Genomic DNA, 19819 nt, shown 5'->3' on the forward strand with positions numbered 1-19819 from the left:
CAAGTCAGATCTTAACGACAGATGCCTCGGACATTGCTTGGGAGCTCATCTAAATGGAAAGTGGATACAAGACAAGTGGCCTGCCAGACTACAGCATCTACATATAAACATGAAAGAGATGTTAGCAGTCCAGTTTGCATTGATGGCTTTCAAGGAGTTACTTCTTCCAGGGCAGGTGTTGATTCTAACAGACAACACAACTGTCATGTGGTACATCAACAAGCAAGGGGGAACACATTCTTATCCTCTATGCAGGCAAGCAATGATTTTATGGGAGACTGCTAAGCCTGCAACTAACTCTTCAGGCAAGGTTTCTGCCAGGAGCACAGAACTCCTTAGCGGATGTGTTAAGCAGACAAATCATGGATCCCCACAGTGGAAACTGGATCTTCATGTATTTCAGAAACTGACAGTGTCATGGGAACTCCAGACATAGATCTGTTCGCTTCTCCACTAAACCACCAGCTGCCAAAGTATTGCACAAAGGGGTATCATCACACGGCTTGGAAAGTGGATGCTCTGTCTTTCAGTTGGAAAAACCTTCATGTGTATGCCTTTCCACCTCTACCTCTTCTTCCAAAGGTACTGTTAAAGGTCAGACAAGACAGGCCAAGGATGATTTTGATAGCTCCAGATTGGCCTCGGCAACACTGGTACCCTCTACTACGGAGTCTGGTAAAGAAGCCTCCATGGCCTTTACCTCTGATTCCTCATCTGTTATCTCAGAAGGACGGTCATCTGCTCAATGTCAAGCTACACTCTCTTCATCTAACAGCTTGGCATATTCTGTGTTGAAGCACAGCAGGTCTCAACTTCCTCAACAAGTTTTAAATGTGATTATGGAAGCTAGAAGACCTAGTACAAGGAAAGTGTATGCAGAAAAATGGAAGAGATTTTTATTTTGGAGTACAGCAAAGAATTTGGAGATTTCTGAGCCTAATTTGAGTGTGGCTCTTCAATATCTTACTGAATTATTGGACAAAGGTTTGTCCTTCTCTTCCATAAAGATTCATGCTGCAGCAATTTCAGCTCACTATGATTGTGACCCACCTTTGTTTTCGCATCCTTTGTTCAAGCAGTTTCTTAGAGGGCAAAGAATATAAGACCCCCACGTAGAGCTCCTACTCCTGCTTGGGATCTCAATTTTGTGTTGGAAAAACTTACTCTACAACCTTTTGAGCCTGCAGCTACTGCTGAATTGAAATATTTGTCATGGAAGACTGCTTTTCTGTTGGCTATTACTTCTGCAAGAAGGGTGTCTGAGTTGCAGGCCCTTATGGCAGTAGAGCCCTTTTGATTTTCCATAAGGATAGGGTATCATTACGCACTAATCCTTCTTTTATGCCTAAGGTGGTTTCTAGTGTGGCTTTAAACCAAACTATTCATTTGCCTCGTTTTGCAGATCCGCAAAATAAAGGGGAAAAGATTTTGCACACTTTAGATGTACACAGGCAATTGCGTTATTATTTAAGCAGGACTAAGGATTTTAGGCAGTCTCAGCAGTTGTTTGTTTCTTTTGCTTTGAGTTCTCAGGGCAAGCCTGTGTCAAAACAAACTATTTCTAGGTGGATTGGCTTTGCATTGCATTTTGTTATTCCCATCATGGCAAGGAGATTCCAGCTGGGATTAGGCCTCATTCCACTAGGGCTACTGCCACTTCAACAGCATTTCTAAGGGGTGGCAACTAAGGATATTCTGGAAGCAGCTACTTGGAGTTCAGTGCATACTTTCTCTAGGCATTATCACCTTCCTATCTACTCTAAGTCTAGGGCTGGTTTTGCCACAGCTGTTTTACAAGGCATGTTGTCAGCTCCTGCTACTTTATAATTTGCCAGCCTCCCTTACCTCTGCTTTGGGATTCTACCCAATAGTCAGGACTGCAGCAATGGAAGACGGAGAACATAGTACAGTTTTGTACCTACCATAAATGTAGATGTTCTTGGCTTCCATTTCTGCAGTCCAATTTACCCTCCCTCCTTCCCCTCTGTATTTAGGGGTGGTTGTGTAGGTGAGTTTACATGCTTATATTTTTGTATATATATTGTTGTATATATTGTACATGTTTTTGGTGCAGGTTTTTTGGGACTTGTCTTTTTAGGGTCTTCTGACATCTGGGGCAAGAAAAGACTGAGGATATGACGTCGGTCATGCGCATTAGTACCCTGACGTACTGACGTCAGTCTAATGCGCCCTGGCCCGCGTCAGCCTTATACTCTGGTATTCGGGCCGACTGGACGCGGACTATACCCAATAGTCAGGACTGCAGCAATGGAATCCTCGAACATCTACATTTATGGTAGGTACAAAACTGTACTTTTTCTGTCAGCCAGCAAGTTTGTTGTATCTGCGGCATTTGTATATGTGGTGTCCTTGATCACCAGTTCTGAGCAGATCTGGGCGCTTCTTTTGAGATTGTGGACATACGTGAAGGCCTTATGATTGTCTCTAGTAGATGTGGCCAATTTGGGCTCTTAGCTTTGGAGGATTTCACTAGTGTTCCTATTTGCTTGTTCAGGCTAAGTAGAGATTGCTTCCAATCGGGCACCTGCTCCTTCTTTGTCCTGGACTGCAGTTGTTATACAGTTTTATTGCAGATGTCCACTAAACAGGTTTACTCTTTCTCGATTTCTTGAGGAGGATAATTTAGTCTTGTTGGGTATTCCTGATTCCATGCATCTGTATAAATGCTCGTGTAGTGCTTTGGCGTAGTTTTGAATGTTGGTGCCAGTTCCCAGAGAGGGGGGGAGGGGCTGTGAAGCTGTTAATTCCATCCCTCAGGAGGCTGTAATCTGCTTTGGAGAAGTTTTTTTGTTTGAATTTAACTAGAGGAGTTCAGGGTAGATGGTGACTTTGAAAGTGACCGCTTTATGGTCCGATCTTACCACGGAAGGATGACACTGTAGTGCAGTGGTTACTCATGTTGATTCTTTTTAGTGCCAAAGAAAACGGGGGACTGGAGACCGATTTTGGACCTCAGTCAGTTGAACAACTCAGTTCAACAAACCTAATTCCGGAAGTCTTGGTTCAGTGTGTACATCCATTCTTGGAAAAAGATGATTGGATATGCTCAGTAGATCTTCAGGATGCGTATTACCATATGTTAATGGACAAGCGCTTCAGAAGATTCATGCAATTCTGGCTGGGAGCCAGTCACCATCACTTCAGGGCACTGCCCTGTGGTCTCACCTTAGCCCCCATGGTGTTCAAATGCATGGCAATGGTAGCAGCGCATCTGACTGCTAGGATTCAGCGCTTTTCCATATTTAGATGCCTGGCTCCTTATTACTCCCACCAGGCTTCAACTTGTAAAGGCATGATATGTCCTTCCTCTTTGTTCCAACTTAGGAATCCCTATAAACTATGAAAAATCCCATCTAGAACCATCTCAACAACCGAAGTTCATCAGAGCTGTGCTCTGCACAGTCACCTGCTTCGTGGCACTTCCCCTAGAAAGACTCCAATGGATGAGATCACACGTGAGCCATATCATTTGAAGCAAGAATGTGCCAGCAAGACTCATTCTACAAGCTCTAGGGTCAATGGCATCTTATCAGTCTAGTTCTCCTGGCTAGATACCACATGCAAATTCTCCAGTGGCTTATGGCCTCCCAATGGTCCTTGTTGAATCAACCAATGTCTCATCTGATTCTGATCAATCGATGCAAGAAAAATCTAAGTTGGTGGCTTCAGTCCAACGAAATATTGTTGGTTCATCCCTTTGTCCTTCAACCCCAAGCCATAGTGACCATGGACGCGTCCCAGATAAGGTGGGGGTCAGTGCCTGGGAAAGACAGTCCAAGGCACTTTGTCCCAGCTGGAAACCAACTTGCATATCTGTGTTATAGAGATGAGTTTGGTGCTCTTAGCGTTGCAGGCATTTCAAGATGCCTTCCACTTGGGAACATTTGCAATGCAAACAGACAATGTCTGTTGTCTGGTACATCAACAAACAAGGGAGACGCAGAACTTTATCCTCTTTGTAAGAAAGAGCTCAGAGTTTGGCAATGGGTGATTTCCTCTGACTGCTTTCTAATGGCAGCGCACAGTCCGGGGAACTCCAAAATGATTGCGGACAAACTAAGCAGAACTATCCTCTTGCCTCATGAGTGGTCTCAGTCCAGTGGTGGTGGTCAAGATATTTTGCCACTGGGGCCAGCCGTGCTGCAAATCTGTTTGTGTCCCTTCTGAACAACAAGTGCAGCAGATACTTTGCTCTCATCCCCCCCCCCGGGAGTCGCCCAAAGATGCTTGCCTTCATGATTGGCCCCTAGTCTATTATACGCCTTTCCTCTGATACCACTAATGTTAGTTTCTAAAGAAAGCCAATAGGTCAAAGAACAGAATAATCCTCATTGGCTCATTCTGGCCTCAACACATTTGATTTCCCTTCCTGTGACCTCATCTGCTTCGGAAACCCTGTATCCTGGCCCCAGCTCCAGATTTTTGTCCCAGCCAGAGGAACTGGTTCATCCAACTCTAAAACATTTCAAGCTCACTGCATGGCTTCTCCAATTCCTAGGATTGCCAGGCATCCCTCCCTCACTTCACCGATCCAACGCATCATTCTGGCCCACAACAAACCTTCAAGTAGAAAATTGTATCATAACAAGTGGTTAAAGTTTACTAAATGGTCGCTAGACTGTAATCTTGGTTCATATTCTGCACCAGTAGACAAAATTTTAGACTACTTATTCTTACTTTGAGAGACTCATCAGCTTTTACCATTCGGGTGCATCTTTCTGCGATATCTAACTTTCATATTGGTTTCAGTGGTTCATCACTAATGTCACACAAACTTTGTAAAGCCTTTTTGAAAGGAACCTTAATGCTCAGACCGCCATATAAAGAACTGTCTGCACCAAGGGATTTGAATTCTATACTTCATTCTTATTTTTCTCCCATTTTGAACTTTTGAACCTTCTGCAAGTTGTGACTTAGAATTTGTGTTTTGGAAAACCTTATTTTTAATAGCTATCACTTGTGCCAGGAGAAAATTCTGAAATACAGCCCTTGTCCTGTAAACCTCCCTACTTAGTCTTTCACAAGGACAGAGTCTCCCTCTGGACATATCCTTCCTTTTTTTCTGTGGAAAGGGTAAATTCAAAAGAAAAAACGGCCAACACACAAGTTGTCTTTTTAATATGCAATCTTTAATGCAGTGTTAAATAAGTTATATGAGCTCCACCCACTATCAAAAGCAATTAAAGGCAAATTTGCCAACCCCGAAAATCTTCGATCTACTTATGTCGACAGGTGTTAACTATCTGTTTAGTTTACCAGACTGTGTTAACTAAGCAGGTGTCAACTAAAACATTCAAATCTGTGTGTGAAATATACATACATCCACATAAGTGTTATATTGCACACACATACATTTAACTACCTCACCATTTTATTTAATCAGTAAGAAAAAACTGCTTCCATTAATCTGAAACTCATTTAATGGACGTTTATTTCTTGGATACTTTCATGTACAGTAAATATACCCCCAAAAGCTTTTTTGTAGGTGGACAAGCCCCACCACCCACCCACCCCCTAACATAAATATACTAACTCCATAATCGCACAACCACGGAGGAAAAAAAGAATGCAACTTACTTCAGTTTCACAGAGTGAATAATCATGGTAAAAATACTGATCACTTAGCTGCTTTGTAATTCCTATCCTCCACAACCACACCAGCAGTCATTTTTTATACCGTTTTACGCTGTCAATGTAATATCAGAGTTGTGCATTAAATGGACTACCCTTTTTTGTCAGTAAAGTGAACTAACAATCAAATGAAAATACACACACTGACACGTGTGTGCTTATAAACTGTGTGAGAGCACTATATCATGATTTAGAACCCTGCAAATTCAACCATTGTACCTAAACACAATACAAATATTCTTGCAGGAGTACATAACTGCTGCAACTGTACATGTACTAATTGTGAGATTGCAGTAGAGTAAACTTGCTGTATGATTTCTAATGCTACTGCTAACTGCAGGCCTATCCAGTCCATTTTCATTACATCCTTGTCAGTACAGTTTGTAGTTCTGTGTTAGCAGGCTACTGTTACAGTAATTTGTAGCACACTTAGTGTTTTTTGCAAGGAGCTGACCTGCTGCACCCACTACGCACCACTGTTTAATATGTCCCAGATTGCATAACAGTGGACAATAAGACTGAATTGTCTTATTCCACCCCCACCTACCACTGTCGGGCAGAACTGTGAGGTTCATGGGTTCTTACTAAATTTAAAGCTAAGGAGACAGTTGAAGCTGAATCACAGTCAATACCAGTAGGAGACTAGCAGCATCTCCCTTTAAGTAAATGTTTGCCTCGTATCCCAAATAACAGCTTGCAGTCGGGCATCCAGTCATCCTTACTGGTTTTAAAAGTTACTAGGAAGTACAGTGATATGTTAAGTTGAAATGTTCCAGAAATGGAGGGGCAAGTTGGGGTACTTTCTTGTCATGCCATTTGATGTCGATGTGGTAATATTTAGATCTCTGGAATGAGTGTTTTCTTTATCAGTGGTTCTTGTTGGAGTTGACAGTGTGCTGGGTGAAGCAGGCATCATCTGCACTTTACAGTCCCAGTCTGGTGTGCATCCAGGAGTATAATGGTAAATGTCATTGTTTATTAGGCGAGCTATAATACATTCTGTAGCCTTGCCAATAGTATAAGTGAAACTATGAAGCCTTCAGTTCCCAGTGTCTGGAGATGGACCACCTTTATTCAAGGGCACTACAGTAGCAGTTCTCTACACCTTAGGGATGTAACCAGTGGAGAGACTGGCTGAAAAGTTCGTGAGAGTTTTGCTGGATGGGACTTAGGACTGCTAAGTATTGTCAAGATTCATGGAACTTGTATTTTTAATTTTGGAAAGTGCCAATAGTTGGTCCAAAGTGAGTACTGGACAAGAGGTATGAGTGGAGTGGGTGGGGGGTGTGAGGTGTATGGAAGGTTGGCTGTGGCGAAGTTTTGCTGGATGTGATATTCTGCAGGAATATTAACAGCATCCTTGGTTTCAGAGAATGAACTACCATCAGCAGTGTAAGTTCAGTACAAAAGTGTTGGTTACTTGTAACATTTCTTAATTGGCTGAAGAAGACCTTATGGCTGTCTTGAATTAGTTATTACCTTAAGGTCGTAGCTGGCCTTTCCTTTCTTAATGGTAAGTTTGTAGGACTTAGCTGTTTTAAATCTCTTATAAAGCTGAAGTGGATATCTGTTAGAGATGGCAGGGAGCTTTTTCTTTTCATTGTACAGTCTGTTGATGTGGTATTCCCACCGCATTGGGTGTAGAAGTTGTTAGTGTTTCACTGTTGCAGTCATCACATTTGGGTTATCTGCCTTGCAGGTTCATAGGTTCAGCTGGCCTGAATACCAGAGTCTTCGGATTTCTGCCTCAGATGCTGTCACTTCTTCCATGACGTCAAGTTGTCAGGGGTATAAAACATGCAGCTGACACCATTACATCAATCTTTCTTGCCATGCAGTGCCCGAAGCAGAAGCAGTTCACAAGTGCCAGTCTGCAGACTCCTGAAATTTTCGTTGTCAAGTTTCAGACCTGAAGTCTTCAAAAAGATAAGTACCCAGTTGGGGGATCCTTTTATCTTGCTCTAGATGTCAGAAAAAATTAAGTTGTCTTGCCTGTGGATAGCAAATACCTTCGAGATTTTCATTCTTACTGCGTTATCTGTTTAGGCCCAGACCACAATGTCCCTCGCTGTTGGTTTTGTGCCTTGTTCAATGCCTGAACTATTCTTCGTCTGACTATTTTTGTAGCTAAATACTTTCGTTCTCGATTACCATACTCCAAAATGGCTTTGTTAAGCCATCTGACTGCCGATCTCTGAAAAAACGTAAGGATAAAGACAAGAGACTGCATAGGTCCAAAACTGCCGACGATGCTTCCGTTAAGCTACTTGCCAGTCCGCCGGTACTCAGTGAGGTGCTTTCGCAGCCCCTGATGCCCACTACTTCAGATTCTCAGGCCTCTACTGAGACCCATTCGGAGTCTAGTATGCCACGATATGCTTCTTCGACTATGAAACCTGCGGATGTCTCTACCTTGGACGGCTCCGGAGCCGCTGTGCAGGCACCGGCTTCTGAGGGTGTATTCATCCCTACAGACTTGCATTTTAAACCAATGCCATCATCTTCATCCAGGCCTAAAACTCGCACCATGCCTAGAAAACCGACGTCCAAACAGCAGGCTCAGGCCCATATGCCTAAAAAAACAAATGCTTAGAATGGCTGAAGACCTTATCTTAATCAGGGGAAGCTAGCCCTTCCCCCTCTTAAGAGACCTAGAACTGATTTTCCTTCTCATAAGGAATGTGATATTTCGGTTTGTTCTGATTACCTGGATTTGCCCTTATCAACCTATGAGGATTCTGATGCAGAGGATTCCATTCCCTTTGCTTCCCCTCCAGAAGATTTTTCTTTTGGTGAAACCGTGCACACTCTTGGGGAGCATTTCCGCTGGGAAAGCCAGGATTACTCTGACTCCAAAAAGAGGCTTAGGGAATTCTTACTCCAACACAGGCCTTTAGCTATCCCTGCTGTTCTGGACTTTGTAGATGATGCTTTCTTGGAATCTAGCCTTTCCTCAGACACTACCTCCAGCTCCCAGAAAACCTGACCGGTATTAGAGTACCTGACTCCCACAAGTTCCTCTTCAAGAATCCTACTGAGGATCCAGAGACCATTTCCCAAGGACCAAAAGCCATTAAGGCTACTGCTGCTAAAAATCCTACTCCTTGTGGTAGAGATTCTAGAGCCTTAGATCGGGTAAGAAGGTATACACTTCTGCTACTTTGGCCATTAGGGCTTTAAATTGCCAATTTCATATGTTAGTATCAGCAGCATATTATGGGACTACTTAAACAGAAAATTATGTTGATTCCTGACTATGCTGAACAAAAAGAATTACAGGATTTAATGCATTCTGCAGAACAAGTTGGTAAACATACTTTGCAATGTGGTTTTTGACACTTTAGAAGCATCTTGCAGTGCTGCTGTCACTGGGTCTGTACTTAGAAGGCATGTTTGGTTTAAGGAGCAAAACTTACCAGATCATGTTAAAGCTAAATTACTGGATGCTCCCTTAAACCAAGACCCCCTTTTTGGCAACAAAGCAGAAGTCCTCAAAAGGATGGAGGAAAAAGCTAAATCTATGCAAACGGTTTAAGATTTCCTACAAGTACAGCCTCCCAGACTTAGTAGGCATTGGTCTTCAAAGAATTGGTCCTTTCCAGTCTCTTCCAGGCCTTCAGTCCAAATCCAGGAACAGCAGACCACCTAGATTATTCACAGGCTGCATACAGGCCTAAACAGTGGTGGGCTCCCACTTCCAAAGCAGGGAGTAGTAAGCCACCCACCTACGGAAAAATGGCACAATGACTTAACCTTAACCCTTCCAAGCCCTGCTCAACTGCCTGCTCCCTTAGGAGGAAAGTTCGCCCTGCATGCAAAAAACTGGGAACTCATTACCCATTAGTTTCCCAAGGATACCGATTCCACTTCCACACACGCTACCACCCTCAAACGGTTGGCTAGACCTACCCCAAAATCAGTGGGCGGAGGCCCAACAGCAGGTTCTCACTCTCCTAAGTATCGGGGCCATTCAACCTTTCCCAACAGAACAAAGGGGACAAGGTTTTCATTGAAGACTTTTCCTGGTACCCAGAAAAGACAGCTCCTGGGGTCCTATCCTGGACCTCTCTATTCTAAACACCTTTCTGGTAATCCCAAAATTCAAAATGCTAACACTTCAACAGCTTCTTCCTATGCTAGGCAAAGATGCCTGGCTAACAACCTTAGGCTTAAAGGAAGCTTACCTGCACATCACAATAAGGGAATCTTGCAGGAAATACCTACGCTTCAGGGCAGGCTCCATGCACCATCAGTTCTCTGCACTTCCCTTTGGCTTATCTACTCTGCCCAGGGTATCGACAGTGTCTGGCTCCAGTCATTGAATTTTGCAGGCAAAGAAATATTCAAATATACCCATACATGGACGATTGTCTGATTCAGGCAGAAAGCCAGGACTTGCTATTACAACATCTGGCATTCGTAAAGAAACTTCTAACCTCACTGGGGTACATGATAAACAAAATGAAATCTCACCTAGAACCTTGCCCAACAGATTGTATTCCTGGGAGCAAGCTTGAACACAACTTCCCAGATGGCTTTCCTCACTCCGGAGAAACAAGTTTATTTGACAAACTACTTCAAACTATTAGCCACAAAACCCCAGCTATCTACAAGGAAAATTCTGCAAGCCCTGGGGTTCGTGGCCTCTTTTATTTTACTAATTCCATATGCAAGACTGCATATGAGGAAACTGCAATGGTATCTAAAAAGGGTACTTCTGTATTATCGCAACCAGATTTTCACGCTAATGCTATTCGCTTGTGTTTTCCTTAAAAAAACTTAATTAACTGTATTAAAACTAACGTCTTTTCTATCATTTTAATTTATAGTACTATTTAAACTTGAAAACAGAGAAAAGAACATTTTAAAATAGCCTGACCCTTTTTTTACCACTATTTACTCATGTCAGTAATGCATCTCTGTATGTGTTCCATTTCTCGTGCTATACAAAAGTTGTCAAAGCTCTGGTCAACAGATTATTGAAAAGGCATATAGTTATTAACCGTCTAAGTAGATTGCTGTAGTCACAGTTTTGTTAAAAATGCGATTGTGGGATTTACCTAAGACCGATACGGAGGCAATTCAGTTATTTCAAAAGTATGGAATTATACACCGTTTTAAGGAATGCAGTTCAGGACATGAAATGGAATTATACTATGGAAAACAAATATTTTAGAAATGCAACTCTGCTAAATGCTACTAGCATATAGGAGTTCGGGAAGGTAACTTTTTTGAAGGAAGTAGAATTTCTTTTATAACTGCTGTTCGTTTTATGTATTGTTGGTGTATGCAGTTAACTAGCGTTAATTTCTGTCGTGAAGAATTGGATATGGATGACAAAACACTTACTGACTGGAGTAATTATTTAAGGTATGTATGTACCATGGCGTTGGAAAAACAAGAGAAGAAAAAGATCAGAGGGCCAGGGCATTTAGTGGAAGTAGACCGTTTATTTACTTGGCGGAAAAATAACAGTGGTCGTATCCTACCTCAACAGTGGCTTTTCAGAGGGATCTGTAGGGAAACGAAAAACGTTTGTAGTAAAAGTGCCTGATAGAAGTGCCTCTACATTGTTTGACCAAATACAAAAAAAAAACAAAGAAGACAGCATTATATACTCAGACTTCTGGAAAGCATGCCAAACAAAACAACTAGAAAAAGCTGGCTTCAGCCATAACAAAGTTAATCACAGCTGCAATTTTGTTGACCCGGATGCTGGAGTGCATACACAACATATAGAAAGAATATGAGGCTCAGTAAAGTGGAGAAACAAACAATGAGGAACTGCACATCACCATCTACATTCCAATCTTGTTGAATATATGTGGCGTGAAACACAACTATCAAATTCAAAAGACTGCTTTGAAGAACTATTAAAAGCCATTGCTAACAACTTTCCTCCACAAAAAAACAAAATCCATAACAAGTACCACAGCAATTAACCAACCAACTACTTCTAAGCTCTCAACAGTAAAAAAAAACAAAACACTCTGTGAACAATCCACATCTTTAGAACTATCTACACTGACCACCAATAAAACAGCAACTGAAGAATCCATAATTAACAATATTAAACAGAGCCCTAACAGCTATGAAAATTAATGACATTCGAATATACATTACAACGAAGGAAGCAAAGCAGTAGTCTGAATTTACCTTTAGTACATTGCATATGTACCATTCAGTGAATACAGTTTGACCATTAAATACTTTTCCTCAATCACTTACCTTGTCTCCATTTTCTTCTTTTTTTAATGAAAGCATTTAAGTAATTCAAGAATTGAATAAATGAAAATACAGCTGAAAAATACATCTCCACATGTGTATCACATCCAACGATAAATCCCAAACTAAAAGCTCCTTCGATTTCCCCAACGATGGCTCCAAAAGTCCTTTTCAGCCAAAGTTCCAATGATAGCTCCCAAAGTCCAAAAACACAATCGGTTGCCCCAGCGATATATCCAAAAATCCTTTCCAAAGTTCCAACGATAGTTTCCAAACTCCTTCGATAGCTCCAAAACTAACACCCCCTTCCAACGATACCTCCAAAACATATAAAGCACCTTTAACGATCCCAAAGTCCTTCAATAACTCCTTCGATAACTCCCATGCGAACACCTTCTGATAGCTCTCAAATCTCCAAAATCCTTCATTAACTTCCATACGACCAGCACCTTCCGACGACTGCTCTCAAATGAAAAGCACCTTTGAAAGAGAGCGTATAAATACAAGTACCAATGTAACGCTCAACGTCTTTTCAGCACACTGCGCAACTATCCAAAAATTGTACCCATAAAACCTTAAAAAATTCCACCACCAATATCCCAGCATACTTTTAAACTGGCCACCCTTCCGTAATTCACTACATTTTCTAAAATTCAAATAAATGGCGGAATGTACGCTACATTGCAAAATCTGGTTGCGATAATACGCAAGTACCCTAAAAAGCCTATGGTGTCAACATTCTCAAGACCTGGAGTCAATGATTCGTATCATTCCTTGTATAAAGACAGAGTTCCTTTGGTGGGCAGAGGCAGCTACCACAACAAGGGGCTCCCATTCATTCTACCTCCTGCCGCCCAAACTCTAACAGATGCATCAGAGTATGCATGGGGGGCTCACTTGGCAGGGCAGTGCATTCAGGGCAAATGGAACCCGAGACAGATGCACCTGCATATCAATCAAAAAGAAATGTTAGCTGTACAGAATTCCTTGACAGCCTTCAAAGACCGCATTCTTCCAGGACAACTATTGGTAAAGACAGACGACACCACAGTTATGTGGTACATAAACAAGTAGGGGGGAACCCACTCATACCCTCTCTGCAGACTAGCCATGGCTTTGGGTTACCAAGTGCACCTACAAGCTAATTTCCTGCCAGGCTAGCTAAATTCACTGGCAGATGACTTGAGCAGAAATCGTGTGGACCCACACGAATGGAAACTAGAACCAAAAATATTCACCCTCTTGAACAAATGGGGGACTCCAGAGGTAGACTTGTTTGCCTCCCCTCAGAACTACCAATTGGACAAATTCTGCACAAGGACTCCCCACAGTCAAGCTTGGAAAGTGGATGCCTATCCTTTACGTGAGAAAGCCTCTCGGTTTATGCCTTCCCCTTCTGCCTCTCCTCTCGAAGGTTCTGCTAAAGATCAAACAGGACAAGCCAAGGACAATACTGATTGCAACAGACTGGCCATGCCAGCACTGGTCCATTCTCTTGCGCAGTATAACACTACTGAATCCATGGCACCTGCCTCAGACCCCTTCCGTCCCAGCAGGTGGGCCAGATTCTGCACCCTTTGCTTCAAACCCTGAACCTTGCAGCCTGGCTAATTCTTTGAGCTCACCAATAGCATCCCTCAGTAAGCAGGTGCTAGATGTCATTCTGGCCTAGTACTAAAACATCTTATGCTGAAAAGTGGAAAAGATACTGTTCCTGGAGCCAGGCTTAGAGGATGGGCACAACGGTGCCCAGCTTACCACATAGTCTTCAGTACTTAACAGAAGTGCTCCACAGGGGCCTATCCTCGTCAATTAAAATTCATGCCTCTGCCATTTCAGCACATAATACTGAGCCAGCCGTCTCCTCTCACCCCCTGCTAAAACAATTCTTTAGAGGAGCCAAAAATTGAAGGCCCCTACTCCAGCCTGGGACCTTAACTTTGTATTGGAAAAGCTCACCCCCCCCCCCCCCTGAGCCAGCTGCAACAGCAGAGTTGAAATTCCTTTCTTGGAAAACAGCCTTCCTTCTAGCCATCACTTCAGCAAGAAGAGTGTTTGAATTACAGGCCCTCATGGCAGTGGAACCCTTCATTATCTTCTATGCAGACAGGGTTTCCCTCAGGACCAGTCCTTTATGCCCAAGGTGGTGTCTAGTGTGGCCCTAAATCAGTCCATTCATTTGCCTACTTTTTTCCGTAATCCACAAAACAAAGGAGAATGCATACTGCACTCACTGGATGTGCACAGGCAACTTAAATTTTATTTGGATAGGACTAAGCCTCTCAGAAAATCTGAGCAGCTGCTAGTTGCCTTTTACTGCAGGGCAGAGGGGAAGGCCATTTCAAAGCAAACCATTTCAGAATGGATAGCCCATTGCATTAATTTCTGCTACAAGCACCATGGAAAACCTACCCCACTGGGGATAAGATCACATTCCACCAGGGCTGCATCTACCTCTGCAGCCTTTGTCAGAGGAGTCCCTACCAAGGACATCCTAAAAGCTTCTACCTGGAGCTCTGTACATACCTTCACCAAGCATTACCACATGCCTATTTTTTCTAAATCCAGAGCTGGTTTTGCCATTGCTGTCTTGCAGGGCTTAATAGCTGGCCGTAATGCTCTCTAACTTCCTCCTCCCTTCCTTAGCTTTGTAAGCAACGTAAATGTGATGACTGCAACAGTGAAACACGAAGAACACAGTACAGTTGTGTACACTTACCATAAATGTAGATGTTAGTGTATTCACTGTTGCAGTCCTGGTTACCCTCCCTCCAGCCCCCGGAATTATTTTGGCTCTACCTTTCCTTCTTGTTTGGTATATTTAAGTTTTCTGGTGTATTTGCTTTTTGATGGAGGTGCCCCATAACATTTAATTGCTTCCCATAGTTGGAGGCACCTGACATCATGAGCAAGAAAAACTGATGTAATGGCATTGACTGCATGCTTTATACCCTTGCCGACCTGACGTCATGGAAGAAGAGAGCATCCAACGCTGGAATCCAAAGACTCTGGTATTCAGGCCGGTTGAGGGCTACTTGCAGGCAGATGACTGAAATGTGGTGACTGCAACAGTGAATACACTCTAACAACTACATTTATTGTAAGTGTACACAACTGTACTTTGTAAAGGACCTCACTCTGGCAGCTCCTGTGGTGACACTGATGCCAAGTTGTTCTGGCCTTGCCTTTCACCTTGTATTACATCAATGTTGTGGAGAAGGAACCTATTGCTGGGCATCAGCTGTTACCTCAAATTCACTTGGTGATGCCTGCACACAGGAGAGGACACACCAGCTTTTCTTTGTGGTTGGTGACACAACACAGGAAGCAGCAGTTAACAGTAATAAGGCAGTGCGCTCAGTTGGCAGCTACCATTGCCTTATGTTGGGCAGCCAAATAAATGTCTTGCCATGGTTCACTTGCTGCACTGGGTGTGTGGGGCTGAGGAGGGAACACCTTACAGTTGGATAGTCAGCCATATACCTGGGAAAGTAAAGCCAAGAAAAAAATAAATAAACCTGCTTTTAGGTTAGACACATGGAAAGTAAGGATGATGATTCTGGGCCTTACAGAAGATCTGCAGTACATCAGGGATGCTCTGATAGCAGTCATTAACAACGTGCCAAGCAGATTGCAGGAGGACATTGTGGCTGTCCAGGAAACAAGGCAGCCATCCATAGGATGTTTCAGGGAGCCGAACATTACTTTTTTCTGGCATGGGATGCTTCCGGGAGAGACCAAGGAAGATAGTGTTGGTTTTGCAATCAGGAACAACCTTGGTGACTCAGACTTGCCACCAAATATAGGAAATAAAAAACTGCTGAAATCTTGGCTACAAACACCAGTGGTCATGGTGAACATCTTCAGTGTGTATTATCCTATTTTAACTTCTACACAGGAAGACAAGGACAAGTTCTATAATTAAGTTAGTGCTGCCATCAGTGAGCTTCCTTCCTGTGAACTATTTGTTTTTGGCAATTTTAATGCCAGAGTTGGCTGTAACTATCTCAGCTGGTCATCCTGTCTGGGACAGTTCGGAACAGGAAGAATGAAAGAAAGTGGGCAGTGTTTCTTTGAACTTTCTTCCCAGTATGAGCTGTGTATAACCAACACCTTCTCTGATGTCAAGCCCCAGCACAAAGTTTCTTGGTGACACCAAAGATCAAAACATTACCAGCTTGACGTCCTTGCCAAACACAGCAGTTTAGGTAGTGTCAGGGTAACATGGCAGTTACTACAGTGCAGACTTTGATACTACTTGTTTGTAGTAAGGTGAACATCCAAATGTGAAGGGCTATGCATTGACATAGGCAAGACTTGTGATCGTGTATGCACGTGTGTGTGTATAGAAACAGACTAAAAATTGCATAAAATATCCTGGATTTAGGACATGTTCTTATTTTAAGATGACCTTAACCAAAGTTGATAATTCATGCTTTAGCATGGTGTTTAAACAGTAGTGTTCCAATTTCATATTAACTGGAAAAAAAGCATGAAGTATAATAAATGATGCTTTATCATGTTGCTGTTAGCACATGGATTAATGTTCTGGCTGCTAATTGGTATGTGCTTTTATTTAAATGCAGATGTGCCGATGTCTGCCGTGTTCAGCTAGTACACTGTACTGTTCGTGTTCGGCAAGCATTTGGAAAACTGCTCAAGTCCATTCAACTTGATGTGGTGTTGAGGTAAGGAGCTTGTAGGTATGTTTTGAGTAAAATGTGGAACGTAAATTTCAAAAAAGCCCACTTCAGTTTTTGTGCAGCTTGTCTCCTGATGTATAGCATCATTTGTAAAAACCTGCTTTAATTATATTTTTAAGCTGTTAACATTTCTGCTGTCACTAGAGCATTTATTTCCACATTAATTTTTATGTATGTGGTGGTTTTGTCTACTCCTTATTTGTACAGTGAGAGATTGTTTAATCATAATTGCAGTCAGTAAGTCATTAATTGCTTTATAATTCAGTGTTGGACGCAGTGGAAAATACTGTACGTCAGCAACTGTTTACAAATCTTAAGCACTCTGCCCTCCATTATGCCTCTGGTTGTTTGTGGCAGACTTATGTTAAGTTACCAGTGTGCGACTTAAGATTGGAGACTGTCATTGGTTTGGTTCATACTTGTTAATGACCACACTTAGAGAAGTTTTCAAGTAGTCCTCACATTTGGGACCTTGCACGTATCTGTCTATTCCATGCTGTAGTGTTATAGTGGATAAGTAAGAGCTCCTCATTCTTGTGCCATCCATGTATTTTCTTTTGCACGGTTCTGGTCTCATTCTTGCTGTTGTCTGACATTTTCTTTGATACCTTTGTAAAGCAACAAATTGTTCTGTGAATGTTAAATGACCATCTGAAATCTGAGCCAACATTGTCTGCTTAAGGGAGAGCATGATTTTAAAACATTGCTGCATCAGTGGTTTAATGTTGTAATGAGTCTCCAAGGTGGAAAGTACTTTTGTTTTGACTTCATTAGAAAAGTGAATGTCATGAAGAGTTTCTCTTGTAGGAGACGGGCAGAGGAAAGTTCCTTTCATGATACCAGGTGTAGGGACAAAGCTGTCTGTAATTGCTAATCTTTGACTGGTAAGACCTGGATTTTCTTGTACTCTTCTCCATTTGTATGAATCAAGAAATCTGTGGAAGGTTGCTGTTTTGATGCCCATTTTATAGTGCATTTTACAGGGTACTCATCCTGCCCTTAAGGTGGAAGCTGTGGTTGACTCTCCTAATTTCTGGAAATGGTTGTTTTTGAGTCATTTGGCCTTTGACTGGAGAAAACCTGGTGCTGATGACTCATTTTCTGTGAGGCTTCTGTCTGTCTTTGTTGATTATTGCTAGTCCTAGTTGAAAGGTATTTGTTTTGTGTACTGATCCAAGGTCCACAGTTCAGCACATAGACATAAAATATTTTTATTTTGTGGGAGGTGGTGACAGTCAAGATTGGACCCTTAGGACTACAGTGCAAAGTCAGACCCAGGCTCTACACAGTCTTCTCCCCTTACTTTGATAGGTGCAAAACTGTTTATTGGTTCTAAGGTAATGAACTTTCAACATGCATCAGGCAACCATTCTATTTAGTGAGACTATGTTCTGAGCTCTTGCCCTCTTATTTGTGTGGGGATTGTGAAGAATTATTTTCCTAAAATACCTGTTTAGGGAATTTCTTAAACAGACAAGGTTTGTCTTCTCCAAAAGAAAGCCCCCTCCCCCTCCTTTGGAGAAGCTGTTGAGATTATAGATGGATAGTCTGGGAGCCTGTTTTACCAGTAGCACATAACGGCTTGTATATGAAACACTTTCTAAATTCCTTTGGTCATTCCCTATTAAGTAAATTAAGGAAGCACACCCCCTACTCTGCTCTTTTAGTGCCCAAGAAGGTGTGTTCTGTGTCCTGACCCAAATTGGAAGAGAATTGGTAGACTCCCTAAGGCTGGACTTGTCAGTTTGGTCTGTAGTCTTTCTTAAGAGTCCCCAGCACTTAAATGTGCTAAAAGTGATGCTTTTCCACACTTAGGGTTAAGATTGTTTTTTGTCCATATCCCTGACACAGCTTGTAAGACTGGTACTGGAAAAGCTGCAGGACCTTCCTGAGCTTGAGTTCTCCGAAGAACCTCACTGAAACTTTATTTCAAAAAACACTGATTTCCTGTAGACTGTTTTATCTTCCATAGTGTAGATACTTTGTTCAGAGCCAGTTGCTCTGTTTTGTGCTTAGAGAGTCTTCTCCCAGGGAAGGGCTCATACCCATTTTGAGGGGGAATTGCTTTTTTTTTTAAGCCTGTATGCACCTGGATGGTTATCTTTTGACCACTGTGAGGGGTTTGCTTGACTTTCCTCCAGGCAGCCCCAAAACAGGAATCTTTCTTAGCATCCATAGATGACAGTAAAGTATTGCATTATTTTGGCACTCTGCTCTGCCTTTTGTCACCCGAGATCTGTATCGGCTGTGCTCCTTCAGTGTTAAACTCATGCTTGAGGTTGCATTGGAGGAGTCAAGATTCTTTTAAGCTCACTGTTGCTAAGAGAGCCATCAGTGCATGTAGACATGGCCACATTTGGCCAACTCCATAAACTTGTTTGAGAGCCAGACAGAGGTCTGTTGACAAAAACAATCCATCTTGGCATAACTTTAGTGATAGAGGAAGACTGTCTTGCTGAGAAGAGCCCTAGAGTTTTTTTTTTTTTTTTCCTTCAGAGGGGTGGAGACTGGGGGGTTATGTTGGTTTCTACTTTCTAAAAGCAGTTTACATTGCATTCTAGAGCTAACATTTCCATCCAACTTCAGCACATTATATTGTGGATAGTCATCCTGCAGGACCTGACACTTGTTTTGCAGGGTACTTGGATGGCATTGCTGTTCATGATTTCCTTTTGGCACGTCATTGTTTGGGGTCCATTGTGGAGGTTTCTCTGGTTTGCTTCTGGTGTGCATCACTTGCAGAATGATGTTATGTTGTCCTATCTTGCCTTCATTCTTGCATGTGGATTTGGAGCCTATCCTCTGCTCCGATTCGGCCAATTACAAAAGCTCGAAGTCTCTAAGTTGGCTTGTGGCAAGGTAGGTATCCCATAATGCAGTGGTATCAATCCTCAGATCTCCTTTGCCGCTTTACGAGTTCAGAAGTGCTCTTCTTGGCCACGGCGATAAAGACACACCACACAAAAGGAGAAGTAATAGGAAGACAGGACTAGGTCCTGTAACTCAAACGGTCCTTGCCCTGCTAAAGCAGAAGAGAAAGCAACAGTATAATAAGAGGACTAGGTCCTTTAACTTAAACGGGCCTAGCCCATAAGAGAAACAAGGGAAGAACCCACAACTAGAAAAGCCCTCTAATGAAAAACTGACTTTGCTATAAAAGAAACACGCCACACCAGAAAACAGTTAGCTAAGCTACCTACGCTTAAACACAAATATACACACGCGTAGGAAAACCCCAA

The 19819-nt window shown here is 42.4% G+C and overlaps 1 protein-coding gene across 1 annotated transcript in view; it reads left to right on the forward strand.

The window, feature by feature from the left end:
- LOC122817306 (serine/threonine-protein kinase SMG1-like) overlaps positions 1 to 19819 on the forward strand; it is a gene marked incomplete in the record, with an annotated part of 2898779 nt that overhangs the window by 753569 nt on the left and 2125391 nt on the right. Inside the window, 1 exon segment of the mRNA XM_044090530.1 lies at positions 16464 to 16565. Within this exon segment, the coding sequence (XP_043946465.1) occupies positions 16464 to 16565 (102 nt within the window).

Source organism: Protopterus annectens, chromosome 12.part0 (genome assembly GCF_019279795.1).
Source record: "Protopterus annectens isolate FY-2018-M chromosome 12.part0, PAN1.0, whole genome shotgun sequence".
NCBI lineage: Eukaryota > Metazoa > Chordata > Ceratodontiformes > Protopteridae > Protopterus > Protopterus annectens.